General features: G+C 25.4%; 1 protein-coding gene across 1 annotated transcript in view; it reads left to right on the top strand.

The window, feature by feature from the left end:
* Positions 1–15,174, top strand: part of LOC129975404 (actin-histidine N-methyltransferase-like) — a 44,600-nt gene extending 29,426 nt beyond the window's left edge. Inside the window, exons 7-16 of the mRNA XM_056088467.1 lie at positions 57–137; positions 3,501–3,565; positions 4,771–4,829; positions 6,336–6,450; positions 7,475–7,549; positions 8,296–8,395; positions 8,482–8,548; positions 9,925–10,007; positions 10,149–10,291; positions 14,349–15,174. Of these exons, the coding sequence (XP_055944442.1) occupies positions 57–137; positions 3,501–3,565; positions 4,771–4,829; positions 6,336–6,450; positions 7,475–7,549; positions 8,296–8,395; positions 8,482–8,548; positions 9,925–10,007; positions 10,149–10,291; positions 14,349–14,477 (917 nt within the window). The 3' untranslated portion in view covers positions 14,478–15,174. The remainder of the gene's footprint in view (positions 1–56; positions 138–3,500; positions 3,566–4,770; positions 4,830–6,335; positions 6,451–7,474; positions 7,550–8,295; positions 8,396–8,481; positions 8,549–9,924; positions 10,008–10,148; positions 10,292–14,348) is intronic.
* The last annotated feature ends 9 nt before the right edge of the window (positions 15,175–15,183 follow it).

Genomic DNA, 15,183 nt, shown 5'->3' with positions numbered 1-15,183 from the left:
TTGTCTTTTTTTGCTTATTTGGAACTTTTTCAAGTATATTTCCTAAATGCTTTAAGCCATTTTGCCTTCAAGTTATTCTACCATTCTTTACTTCACTTTAAATGAAATAAAGGAATTACAGAAATCACCTGTGATAGGTAAGTTTTGAAAATAAATTTATTTTTATATAATGCTCAGTGAACCCAACAATACTGTGCTATTGCTATATTTATTATTATTACATTGGTATATTTATAGATTAAATAATTGAACATAATCGAAATTTTAATATCCATTATTGTATATAGTTAAATTAGATATTTACATTTGCATTATTATTTTTGTGTTTTGGATTTCATAAATTGTAATCACTGTTATATTCAACTTCATTTCAATACTTTTGGATATACAATGTTTTTAGTGATTCCATTTGTCATGTATTCAAAAAAAAAAAAAAAAAAAAAAAAAAAAAAAAAAAATCTTGGATTTTTACAAATATAAATATTTTTGAGAAAATATATTTCTTCATATTAAATCTATATACTTACAATGATGGATATTGTGATTAACTTTACTTCATGCACTTACAGCAGAATCATCACAATTAATACTGATTATTGAGAAATTTATAAAAGATTAAAAAATTGAACATCATGGAACTTATCAAAATTTAACCTTCACTTTATAAAAGTTGGAATGTTAATGTTCTCAAGCTTATCTCACTACATGTTAGAAAATATTTCTTGCTTCATGAACTTCAATGTGAGCAGTGCTGTCATATGGTGCCATCACAGCTACTGTTGATAGTATATTTTAAGATCTTTCTTTTTACTAATTAGATTGAAAATTTCAGTAGTTTTAAACATTCTTTGGAAAATACAAAACAATTTGAAAAAAAAAAAAATCCTATGTGTAAATGCGTCCAGCAAATATATGATTATTCGCTTGTCCCTTCCCCTATGTATTCCTATACTGTTTATCCAATTATAATGAAACTTTGGTTAATTGTTGAGTATTTGTTTTATAAAGTTTCTAACAACAACAACAAAAAAACATAAATGTCTTACTTTGGCTCATTGTAATATTTTAACCATCAATAATAATTTGGTTATTATTTTATTTTTACATTTTGTATATATTTTAAATTAATGACCATCAATAGTGCAGACTGCAAATACAAAATTAAACTTTTTTAATATCTGGAACAAACTAATATTCTCATTTTGCTTAAAATATTATGATAGACCAAAGTAAGACATTAATTTTTTTTTGTCAAAAATCTTTTTGGGTAAACACACAGCAGCTTGCAAAGTTTCATCATAATAGGAGGAATAATATAAAATTGCTTAGAATAGGAACAAAGATACATTCATTTTTATATTGTATATTTTAAGTAGAAGTGTAATTTTTTGTATCAGTTAATTATTATTTAATATTGCTGTTAAAATTTTATGAGTTCAATTCTCGTATTTCATATAAATATTTAGAAAATTGGAATTTACATTTAAAAAATTTAAAAAACACCCATTAAAATGGTAATTTTGATTGTTTAAGTTAATTTAGTTAATTACAATACAACTTGATTGCTCTGCATCTTTGTTGTATTTTTTGATTAGGAATTCACTGGTTGCATCAGATTTATTGAATATATATATATATATATATATATATATACAGTGGGTCAAAAAGGTTTCCGTATGAAAGAATAAAATAAAAATAAACAAGTGTAATTTCTATTCTTTGCTTTTTATCCTTATAAATTACTTATATATGGATAATATGAGTCTTTAAAGGGGGTTTTCATAATAAATTCCTCTTTTTTACAAAACGCAGCAAGTCTTTGCAATTTTTAAGATAAATGACGATGTATCATGTAAAAAGTGTTTCCGTAAGCAATATGCAAATTGTTTATGACGTGTTTTACAACTGGTCTGCTGTAAATATTCGAAATTTGATGGATTTTCAGAGTGAAGAACATAACATAGCAACAGTTGTTTAATTTCAATTTGTCGCTGATCATCTTAAAATGGAAATTCAAAAAGCCATTGGAGAATTAGTGATTCATTATGAAAAAATGGATTATCTTTGAAAAAAAATCAGTGAAATCACTAACAAACCAATATATACAGTATAGTATTTTATTGAAAGATACTGTGAGCTGCAAACATTTGAAGATAGAGATCAATCCGGAAAACCACTGAAGTTAAATTGCTTGCATAAGAGAAATATCATGTGTAAGGTTCAAGGTAATCCCACGGATTAGTGCACCTCAACTTGAAATTGATTTAATGGTTGATTTCAACATTAAAGTAGTACTTCAAATGGTGAGAAATGTCATTAAAAGAAAAAATTATAGTAAAAGTGTGGACTCTAAGAAACCTGTTACAGAATCTCTGCAACAGAAAAACGCGACTCGAGTTTGCAAAGAAGTATATAAGCAAGCCTCTGTCTTTCGGAATCTGTTCCTATTAGTGATGAATCAAAATTTAATATCCGTGTGTCAGATGGTCGAGTTATGATCTGGAAAAAGCCAAAGCAGCATATTAAGAATTTATGCGGAACTGTGAAGCATGGTGATGACTGGAACATGGTATGGGAGTGTATGAGTGCTGCTGGTGTTGGAAATTTATGTTTCATAGTATCAAATATGGATAGTCACATGTATTTTGACATTCTAAGACTAAATGTTTTAACCAATGCAGAAAAACTGTCCCTTGGAACTGACTTTACTTTTCAACTGGACAACAATCCTAAGCACACCTCCAAGATTTGACACAAGTAATGTCTCTTTCATGTTGAACAACAACTTCATAGCCCTCCCCAGTCTTCCAATTTAATCCCTATAGGACATTTGTGGGAAGAAATCAGTTGTGAACTAAAAAAAGTATGACATAAAGAACAAGGTTGAACTCGAAAGAGCCATTCAAGACATTTGAAGCAATATTTCTGTAGAAACAGCAACAACAAAAACTTAACTTATTAACTTAAACTTGTGAGGGTTATGTCACAACAGTTAAGAGAGGCGATAAAGGCAAAAGGAAGGCCTACCGATCATTAAATGCAAGTTGGTTAGTATGAAAAAGATTTTTCATGTACTATGTAAATACCATACGGAAACTTTTTTGTTCCTTATTTGTAGCATTTTTCAATTAATTCATTTATATATTTAATTTTCTTCATAGATTTATTTTATAATATTCATAAATAATAAATGAAATTGTGTTAAACCAATTTACAAATTTTCATTTTCATAATAAAATATTTTGTGTCAAAAATTAAACTTTAATTAGCAGTCATAGCTGCGTACGGAAACTTTTTTTACCCACTGTATATATATATATATATATATATATATATATATATATATATATATATATAAAACAGTTACATTTTTTTTAATTATAAGATTGCTGTAATATTCTTTAAAAAATGTTTTGGCATTTTATTCTGGAAGCATTTTCAAGAAATATTTTGAAAATTCCTTTCATTATTGGTTGTACTTACACTTAACTTTTTTTCAGATGAAGTGTTCAAATTAATTCGTAGTGTAATTAGACAGTACTGCTATTTTTTTCAGCTTTTTCAGGTAAGTTTGTTTATATAATTGCTATATTTTGTATGATTTAGTTATGATGCACCTTTTGTGTCATGTTAATTTTTTTGAGTACTAGTTTTCTTTATTTATACATCTCAGCTTATTTGTTTTAATCATCGTTTCCTTAAATTTTGCACATGGCATTTTTTTAAGCATTATTTTGAAATTTGGCTGCAGAGTCTGCTATTCTTAACTTGGGTGGTGAGATTGTTGATTAGCTACAGACACCATTATGGAACAATTTGATTGTGTTTACTGAGGTGTGCAAAAAGAAATGATTAACCAGTGTTTTAGTTCGCCAGTTTGTTGGCTCATGTTGTGGCAGAATTAAAAGATTTATTTATAGAAATGTGGCATTCAGCTCCAGCAATAAAGGGGAATTCAAGCAAACAATTTCAATCCAAAAGATGTTGCATATTGTGTTTTGGTATTGGAAAGAGTTATTGCTTTTGTGTTTTTTGCCTTCTGATGACACAGTAAATTGAGACCTTAATTAAATTGCAGCATGCAATCCAGAGAAGAAGGTATTGTCCACTGAAAGAGGACTGCTTTGCTTCATGACAATGCCTGTCTAATGTGACTTAACATATCCAAGATCTCATTGCATCATTTGGCTATAAACAACTTGATCATTCTCCATCTAGTCCTTGTGTAGCACCTAGTGACTACAACTTATTCCTGTATTAATATATATATAATATCTTGGTGGTCAGTGACATGATAGCCACCTCAAAATGGCCTTATTGTAGTGATTAACAAATCAGGTAGAAATTTTTATGAAGATTGAATACAAAAGCTAGTTTTATAACATAAAAAATGCCTTGTTTGAAATTATGTTGAAATTTAGATTAAAGTACAAATTTTCATGTGAAATTAAAATTGGTAAAAAATACAGTGGAAAAGTAAAAAGTGATTTTTTAAAAAAGATTTAAGATCGTATTTACTTAAAAAACATGTTTCACATATATTTTTAATTTCCGTTTTTTGTGTTAATTTTACTTTGTGTAATGGAATGCTATAAAAAAGTTTATTTCAGAAAACATTAATTGCATTGTTTAAAATTGAATGCTTTTGAATGTTCCTTAGCGTTGTAAAACATTTAATTTATACAAAACTGTATCTTACATTGATTTTAATCTATTTCTTTTCACTCTTTCGTAAATGAGTGCATATATTTATTTACTTATTTTTTTTAGCGGGATTCTTATGCAAAATCCCTTAATATTGGACAGTACTTCACATATGATCTCTATCGGTAAGTCTATTCCTTGTATTTAACTCCATGGAATATTTATAAAAAGCATGTTGGAATATTATATATAATTGTTGCAATAATCAACACTTGTAAATATCCAATTTTAGGCAAATTGTTTTTCATACTAACATTTTGAATATGTTGTTTTCAAAAATGATTAATTTAAGAATGAATCATGTTTAATTCATGATGATATTCTAGAAGCAAGTTAGAGATGCATGCTAATCAGAACTGGAAAATTGTATTCTGTCATGAAATTATTTTAAAAGGCTTGCTTTTTCATCTTTACAACTCTATTTACTATTTTTCGATATTCTGAGTTTGATGAACAATGTAAATGGGTAAAAAAAAAAAAAAAGAAAATAAAAGAAGGAGAATGTGAATCAATAAATGGAAAATGCACAAGTTTTGGCTGATCAAACAGCCTAGGAAACATCAAAATCACCTACTTGTACATGTTTGACGCAGCATGGTCAGATATGGCTCTTGCACCATAAAACACAACTCAACCAACCAACCTACTTGTACAATGGTAAAAGGTGGAAAGCAAAAATACAGAATTGGATAATGACTTGGTTGTTCTAGTCACAGTCAAGTATTAAGACATGATTAACTGTTTGATGATCCTATTCATTTTTTCTTCTAATTATGGAAAATTCACTTTTGACTTTTTTTTTTTTTTTTTTTGCTGTTATATGATTCTGATTTTGCTTTCACATTGCTCTAATGTAAATTTATAAAACTTAATATTCATTTACTTTCCTTTGTTAGATATCATTTATTGAAAAAAACAACAACAGATTGAAATTTATCTAAAACATAATTCAGATAACTGCATTTAATTATTATTATTATTATTATTATTTTTTTTTTTTGCTATTTAGAAGTAAAGCTGCATTAAAAAAATATATATTCATTATATTTTCTTGTGGAATATTTTTTGCAGTACTGTTCATTTCTGAACTGATGAGCTGTTATTGGTTGCATGATTTTTTAAAATTTGATGCTGTAAAAAAATAAGACAGTAATACCTTGGATATTTTATAATTAAAAAAAATTATGACGTTAATTGTAATAATACATTTAGATTATTTTTTGTAAATGAATTCTTATGATTTGTGTATGAAATGCTGTTTCTAAATGTAAAAGTTAAAAAAAAAAATTAGATTAATTTTAAATTAAGACTTTTATTATGAATTTCATTTTCTGCTTTAAATATGCTGATGGAAAAGACAAATTTATTATTTCTTTTATTTTTAGAAATTACACCATGAAATATGAATCTTTGTCTATAAGTAGAGATTCACTCAATTAATTATGAGCAATTGAGTAGTAAAGAGCATTAATTTGTTTCTTTCTATTCCAAATAATTTAATATACTTCAGAATAACATTAACTCCCAATTCTTGATAACAGTTTTAATATTAATTATTATAATTAATGGTATATCTATACAATGTATCATTAATAATTATATGACATCAAATTTTTTCCACATTTAATTAGGTGGGCTGTTTCATGTGCTATGACAAGACAAAATATTTTGCCTGATTATGATGGAAAGCAGCAAGTTACAACTTTGGTTCCTCTATTTGACATGTGTAATCATTCTAATGGAAGGGTAAAAAATATTTTGTTAATTTATTATAATTTTTCTTTTAGAGTTTTAAAAATAGGATCTGGAAATGGGCTGGGAAATATAAATAGCAACAAGATTAATGAGGAATAAATAAGAATAATTTTTTATTTCTGTTTTCTTAATGTTTTTTGTATTATTTCATATTTTGTATTAGATAGTAAATCATTAATTCCTTTTATTCAAGACACAATAATTATATCATGAATTTCAATTTATTTGTGTGAAATATTTGTATATTAGCAATGATATTTGATCAATAAACATATCTACTTTCTATTTTTAAAATATATTTTTGTAAATAAAATTGTTTGTGGATTAGAAGTAATGTATATTCATAGAAAACAAATTTATACAAAGAGATAATTGCTGGTCAAATAACTTAAATCATAGTCACTTAACTGCCACATTTGAAAAATTCAAAAAGGAAAGATAGGAATCTTATTGTTTTGATATGTTTTTTGATAGATTTGTTATTGAATAAATTTTATTGAAATAATGAATGAATAGTTTTAGGCATTAATAGAATTAGAAACAAAAATAATAAGTTTATATTTTCATTGTACATGAAATTAACTTTAAGCTTCCTTTTTTTGCATAAAGAAATTCAATTACAATAAAAATGATCTGAAGTTTTATATCAATCTATTAGATTTTAAAATGATGATTTGTATATACATTTTTATTGCATGATTTTTCATTTTTCTTTTGAATTTGTATTACTGTTTCATCAATTTTTGTAAATGTTTAAATTTTGATAATTAAACTTCAGTAGAAAAAACGCTTATATATTTTTTAGTAATAAAAGTGTCTCATAAAACTATTATTTATATTAACAATGAATTTTTAAAAGCCACGTGTTAATTTTTATGTAAAATATTTTGTAAATGAATATAATGGTTCCTAGACAAATGAAAAATAGATTTCAACTTTTGCTTATTTGTTTTCAATCAATATTCTACACTATTTTCCATTATAATAAAGTTTTTTTTTCCCTTTCATCTTTTAGCTATCCACAGATTTTGATGTGGAGAATGACGCATTAATATCTTATACTTTTAAATCATTTTCTCTAGGTGAAGAGGTAATTTCATTTTTATTATTTATACTTTCATTTTAAAAAAAAATATTTATTATTCTTTTTGTTACAAACTTAAAACTGCAATCCTAAGAGTAAATTAAATACAAGTTCAATGATGATTTAATGACTCAACATATATCATACGACATATATCAATATATGACTCATTGATGATTTAAAAAAAATTAAAACTCATTTGATTGGTAAATTTATGAGGCTGCATATTAATAAATATTTTCTTTAATTATTTAAATTTCTTAACTTTTAAAAAGTTGTTTTTTCTATAATATAACCAAAGAATTAGTTTTAATCAATGATAAATGCTTTCAAATAATCTATACATGATTATGATCATACTGTTGGATTTAAATGTTGTATTATTAATCATTTCAATTCCATAAAATAAGATATTAATGTATTGTATTGAATGAAACTACAGTTTTCTTTGTAAAATGTTGAATACTGTCTCTCTTTTGCTTCTATTTAAAGACAATTACTTTCATCTCTTTCTTCTGTAAATATAAAATTTCCTTACATAACATTCTGAAATTCTCAGTTTAGTTATAACGATTGCTTAATATTAAAATCTATACATTTTCTACCTATTTGGCATGTTTGCATATTTCTGAAGTAATTTATATAAATTTTCTTTTATTAGTTATAAAATTTATAAAATTAAATTTTTATTATTTTATTTCCTAATATTGGCTATACTTATAATTGCTATATCTGAACCATTTTGATTTTAGGTGTTCATGTTCTATGGTCCCAGAACTAATGCTGAATTTATGGTACATAATGGATTTGTATATCCTGAGAATGAAAATGATGCTATTGAAATTAAATTAGGTACTTGTTTTAGATCATTATGAATTTTCATGTGTTTTTTCAGTGAATAGAATCTGAAGTATTTTTTTTTCTCTCCTGATTTTTAGGTATTAGCAAAAATGACCCTCTTCATAATCAGAAAAATGAGCTATGTAACAAACTAAAAGTTTCTATGTAAGTGATAGAGATTGTTTTTAGTAAAAAGGAGCTTTAATAGTAATTACATTAATTTAAAAGTAGTTTAATGAATTTTGATTTTGTTCTGTTGAATAGTTGCTTGTAATGCTTTAAAACCATTAATACAATGAAGCACTTTTGATATTTATTGTAAGTATAATTATATTAGTTTTTTATTGTAACATTTGCAGTAATTGAAATTGAATGTGAATTATGAAATCTACATGTTTCAGCCATGACACATTTCCACTGAAACACAAATTTTAGCAGTTTTAGAATCAAATTTTATTATTTTTGTGATTGATCAATTTTTTTAAAAATAATAATTTATTCATTTTATAATTAATAATATTCAATTTACTTCTCAGTGTTTATATTTGGCATAGTTTGGCATAGTTATGAAGTTCAACAAGGCTTTATTATATCTGACATTTGTAACTTGCAATAATATTTTAAGCTGACACTGTTATGCAAATTTTTTTACTATAGTAAATGAACCCATGTTTTCCGTATACCGATAACACAGGTAATAGTTGGTTTGTGAATAAGAGTCGAAAAAAGGATCTTAATAAATGAATCCATTTTACATTGATTTGTTGGTTTCTGTTTAAAATTTTTGTATTGTGTGATTAATAATAATATTAATGTTTATTTAGTAATATGTGATAAATAATTTGTATAAGTATTTAAGGATTGTTCCAAACATTTAAAAAATATTGCCATCATAATAATTTAAAATTCAAATTCAGTGTTGAAGATCATAGTTTCAATTTTATGATTATTTGTAGCTTTTGTGAAGAATTGTCTTCGTGAGCTATTAATTTATTTTTAGATTGTATTGCTTTTATTACAATATGGAAAGAAATATTTAAATTCTACATATTATATGTCAGTTTAAACTTTTTGCTGGTCTCAAATAGAAAGTATAATTTTCTGATATCAGTCATAGATATAGGAAATTTATTAAATTGTTTGTTAAGTTATAAATTGTTACCTATTTTTAAATTAAGTTTAAAATTTAGCAGTTAATAATTTTTTTTCTACAGCGATGCTAGTTTTCCAATTTGTCATAAAAGTCATTATGTTAAGAATGTAATTTGGATAAGATCATATGACTTTAGTTAAAAGCCTCCCTTTATCTTTTTTTAAAAGTATTCTTTTTGCTACTTGCAAAAAAAGATCTAATTAAAAAAAAAAACTTATGGATGATTGAAAATGTATGAAAAAAGAGGATTCTCCTGTCCTCTAATATGTTTTGAGTATTTGTATATACATTACTTTGTTGGATATATCTTTGTGTAAAATTGTAATTGCTTTTTTTGTATACTTTTTTATAAGATTTACAATTAATAATAATTTTTGAAATATTTCAGTAATGGGCCATTTTATCTTTACAAAGAAAAATGTGTTAATGAAGAACTTCTTGCATTTCTAGAAATAAATGTGATGAATTTGGGTATATGTTTTTCTTTTGTTATGTTTATAAAATAAAAATGAATTGTTCTTACTTTCTTTCCATTCTTAGTAAACATTTTCAAATATTATTTTAAAATCTTTCATATAATTGCATTGAAATGTTTTTTTTCTTTCTTTATAGGTGAGTTGGAACGTGTTTTAAATGAAAAAGAAGATAGTACAAATCTACTTTCTGAAGAATTTTCTGATCTCAAGGGAAGAGCTTTTTCTTTTTTGAAAGATAGAGTGAATCTTTTATTAAAAGCATATGGAACAACATTAGAGGTAATAGTTTGATTTTTTAAATCACACAAAAATGAAGTCTTAAAAAAATTGAGCAATTTACTTAATCTTTTTATGCTTAAAAGCATTTTCAGAAGTCTTTATGAATATTTTGGAAACATAATTTATTTAAAACTATTTTGATGCAATATTAAAAACTTAAATTTATCCTTTTTTTTCAAGGAATAAAATTAACATTTTTATTCTGTGATGAAATGTTTAATATATAGTGTGCTCAGAAAATGTCTTTCAGTTTGTAAAAAGTGGTAGGTGAAACATAGTGATTTTTTTGTTATTGAGATCATAAATTCTGCAATTCCGGTGCTAGAGAGAGAAAGAAAGTTCCAGCAGTTTTTAGAATAGACACTATAACTAAATAGTCTTTTTTTACTTCGCGTTCTGCTTATATCAAGCTTGTATTAGCTTTTAACTTTATTATGTTTCCATGCATGTGATCATAAATTAAATATTTCTCTTTGAAACAATATGAATATATTGTTAAAGTAGTGATAAAATCATTTTCGAAACTCTAGGATAAATATTTATTTATAGTTCTCAGCAATGGGTTAATTATATTCAAGGATTTTAAAATATAGGAAATCTTGTAGCTGAGTGCCTGTTGAATTCTGCACAAATTCTATCATCTGGTCAGAATCACTTTTAAGACACAGTCACTCTTATTAAAGTCCATTCAGAATTACCATGCATTACCAACTATATTTGGCAATATGTGCAACTGACATATCGTTTTCTCTGACTGAAGCCCAACAAATAACAGCTTCCACCACCTTTAGAAGAAACCACATAAAATGGAAAGTTTTAGTCAACTTGGCAGGCAATTTTTTCGCTATTATTTCCAATTCCATTTCAAAGAAAAAATATGACTTAATACAAAAATCATTTATTTAAATGCAACAATAATTAGAAGTTTTCTTTTATTGTCATTTTTGATGAAACATTAATTATTTACTAATAGTTTTTATTAAAATAATTCTTGGAAAATTATAATCCAAGTTAATATAAATTACTTTTGCTCTGCAATTATTATGATTAAAATCTGCAAAAACAATTTTCTTTGTGTGATTATACATAAATCAATTTAATCAACACGTGATATGGACATATACACCAATTCCTTATTAGTATCTTATTACTGTTACTTATCTAACTTTTCAGTACTAATATTAAACAAAATTACCAATGCAAATGAAAGAATTTGCATAACATTAAAACTAATGTCAGTTATTAGTGCAAATATTTCTTGATATGATTAAGAAAAGTAATTTGTTTTTCAGTGTTCTCTAGATAGTAATGTGTAATAATAGCACAAAAGGTGATCTAGTGAGATTCAATACAAAAGTATTTTATCTTAGCATTATTAAATAACTAGATTAATAATTAACATGTAAAAAATAATACAAGTATAAACTTATGAACCTTACATACATTTCATATTTGTGTCAAATTCTTCTCTAACAAAAAGTGAATCTTCCCCACAAATTTTAAAGACAGATTAGTTAAATTTCTCCCCTACATTTTCCAACAAAACTGATACCTTTATGTTCACATTCCATCCTTTCATAAGAAGGAAATGCAAAGTATTCATTCCCATCTAAATTATCTGGTTTGACATTAACATTCAGTTTGTTTGGATTGAACTAATGTACTTCATGAGAAGGATTTATTGAAACATTTTCTGAATTACCCTGAAGTGCAAAACAGACATTTAAATCTTTAATACCTGCAATTACAATATTTTTTTGCTTCTAATAAATTATCCAATTTTAAAGTTTGTGTATTTTCAACATTGATAATGACTTAAATACTGAAATGAAACTCAATGCAATATTTTGAAACCAATGGTCATAATTCATGTTTTAAATATTTTCTGATTATGTTAGTTTCACCATTAATGTCTCCAAAAATTAAATGAAATTAAAGTTACCATTTCAGAAATAATCGATTTGATCAGCTTCTTTTAACTGCATAATTAATTTAATAGACTATTAGTTAAATCATTTTTTGCATCTGCTTAGTCTTGTAGTATAATGGTTCAGTTCAGCTAGAAAAATTGCTGGCTTTCTATCTAATCACCCTTCCCCAATATTCTGCTTCCTTTAATTTCATTATTATTAAATAGAAGATAGGTATTGTTATTTCTTCCTCATAATTACTGTTAGACAAAATTAATTTTTTTATAATAACAATAAAATATTAGGGATTGTTGGCAAAGATAGTTAATCAATGAGTCAAACCTTTTTGAACTTTTTCCAAATAAATGAGACATGAAAAGAGAATGTGATGAAATTATCTCCTAATTGCTCTGAAAATTATTCTAATATTACCATTCCACTCAACATTAACATACACATATTATATATATACAATGATATCTCTTAAATCTAATTTAAGTCCTAAGAAATTTCCTAATTTTTATCTTAATGTACTCCACATTAATTTCACTCTAAAATGGTCTCTTATTTCCTGGTCCAATTCCCATTTTTTAGATATTTTTCACCCACATTTTAGAAAACTGCTGACTTCAGCATTTTCTCATCCTCTAAGTGAAAGAATAAAAATCTCTAATGCTTGCAACATTCTTTTAAAGATACCAAAGATTCCATTTCCTAAGTTGACAAATGTCAAAGAAATCTCATAGTAAAAAAATTCTGCCTTTTTTGCTCTCGTGTCATAATGAAGACCAAAGTATCTCTTACTGCTTTTATCTGTACTGCTTTTTATCTGTATCATACTCCTGGGATGAAATAAATCGAAGTTGAAATTCCAAAAGTTCCATGTTTTCAGCCAAGCATTGTTAAAATATGTTTACATCATATATATATACACACCTTTTTAAAGAAATTAGGAGTTTAATCATAAAATTTTTAGTATTTCAATATGCTTCCAAGTCAAAAAAGTACTTATCATTTTTATAGTTTAATAAGATCAGATATCACAGAGACACCACAAGATAATTGCTACTAAATCAAAATCTTCTCTTTTGAAGTTAATTTTGACCTCTCAAGGACAGGAACTATGAAAATATTTTGTAACTTTATTTTTTGTACATTTTTTGTAACTTTAGTACTCTATCATTAAGGAAGAATCGGCAAATGTTCTGCTGCATGCAAACTGAAGAGATATTTGTAATGAAATATACACTTTTTAAAGCACAAATAGAGGAACATCAAAACTTTTAATTTTGCATGTTTTAGGCATTTTATTCAATAATTTTATGCACATTGAATTAACACTTAACTGTTTATTAAAGTGTAGCTAATTTCGTCTTTGCAAATTTTATGTACTTTTTTGTACTTACAAGTATCGTTAGTTCCTTCGTGCGGTTGCTGCTTGGCAGCCCCATCAAGTTTCCTGCATGGCCTCTGGCTAGGTCAGGGTATTGCTTGCATATACCTTTTGTATCTAATGCAAGCATTTATTTCATAGTTTTTGAAAGAAATTGCTGAAATAAATATGTTTTTCTTGTTAAAAGCCAGCCCATTCTAAAATAATAATTTTCTTACTACAAATTTTACACTCCTAAGAGTTAGTTTGTCCTTAAATGTCATGATACTGCTTAGATTTTAGCTGTAGCATAACAGGTAATGTGGAACTCATTAAACATGTTAAAGTATTGAATTTAGAAAAAATATTTATCTATATAAAATAACAATTTTGCTAATTACAACTCTCAGATATGAATTCTTCATATTCAGGAATTTGAAGACATGATATCTCACATGGCTAACTAAATATCCACTAAAAATATATTTGGTCAGATTTTTTCAGATTTAGTTGCAATCATAATCACAATTAGTACAACCTTCTGTGATTTATCACAAATCCCCAGTGTGTCACTAATTGCATCTAATCATTGCACAGCAAGTATCTACTTGGAAATCTGAATTTGCAAAAGCTATATCTTTATATGTATTTTTTGCAATAATACATTCATTTCTTAGATTTTGACAGCAATGTGTATAAAATTGATACAATTATAATAATTTTTTTTAAATGTTTACTTACTTGATTAAAACTTGTAGTGTTTTCTATTATATAGGAAGATGAAGATCTATTAAAGCAGGATATTTTCGAGTCCGACCATCATCGTTTAGCTGTGCAGCTACGGATCTGTGAAAAGCAAATTCTATCAGCTGCCTATGAATATTGCATTAAAAAAATATCATAACTTGTTATTTTTATTTTCATAATGTTTTTTTTTGTATGCTAAAATTTTTAGTGTTGTACTTAAAAATGTTTCATGATATCAACATTTGATTTATTTTTCCTTTGCAGTTTTGTTTTAATGATCTATGTTACATTATTATTTATTTTGAATATTAATTGCTTATATTTGATATAAATTTTTTGTTATTTATATAACTTTCAATGATTGAAATGATTTTCAGCAAACATTAATATTTGCTTCATATTTAAAAAAAATTATTGCATTTATTATTTGTCTATATTACTGAGCAAGAGAAGTACATTTTTGCAGATATATTATTTGCATATTTGGTACAGTTAAACCAAATTATATTGTTATTTATTCAGAATTATATGCTTGTTACATTGTTTTGTATCATGTTCACAAGTTAAATTTGATAATTCAAAACCGATTTACAGAATGAGAAAGCCAAATATTATGATTGAACCTCTTTATGGTAGAAATGAATTTTAAAATGTAGAAATGACTTTTTTAATATCATATATCAAATGCATGGGAAAGTAATGAAATAATCATAAAATCTTCAGTAACATATAAATCATTATTTCAAATTGAAATGATCTTTTTCTATATTTTCCCATTTCCATTATACTAATAGTATAATTTATAATTTACTTTGAACTTTAAAAGTGGTTTTAATCACTTTATTGCATTTATTTAAAAGAAT

Source organism: Argiope bruennichi, chromosome 7, assembly GCF_947563725.1.
Source record: "Argiope bruennichi chromosome 7, qqArgBrue1.1, whole genome shotgun sequence".
In the NCBI taxonomy this organism is placed as follows: Eukaryota; Metazoa; Arthropoda; class Arachnida; order Araneae; family Araneidae; genus Argiope; species Argiope bruennichi.
The sequence above is the reverse complement of the archived record's forward strand: the minus strand, read 5'-3'. Positions and strand labels throughout refer to the sequence as shown.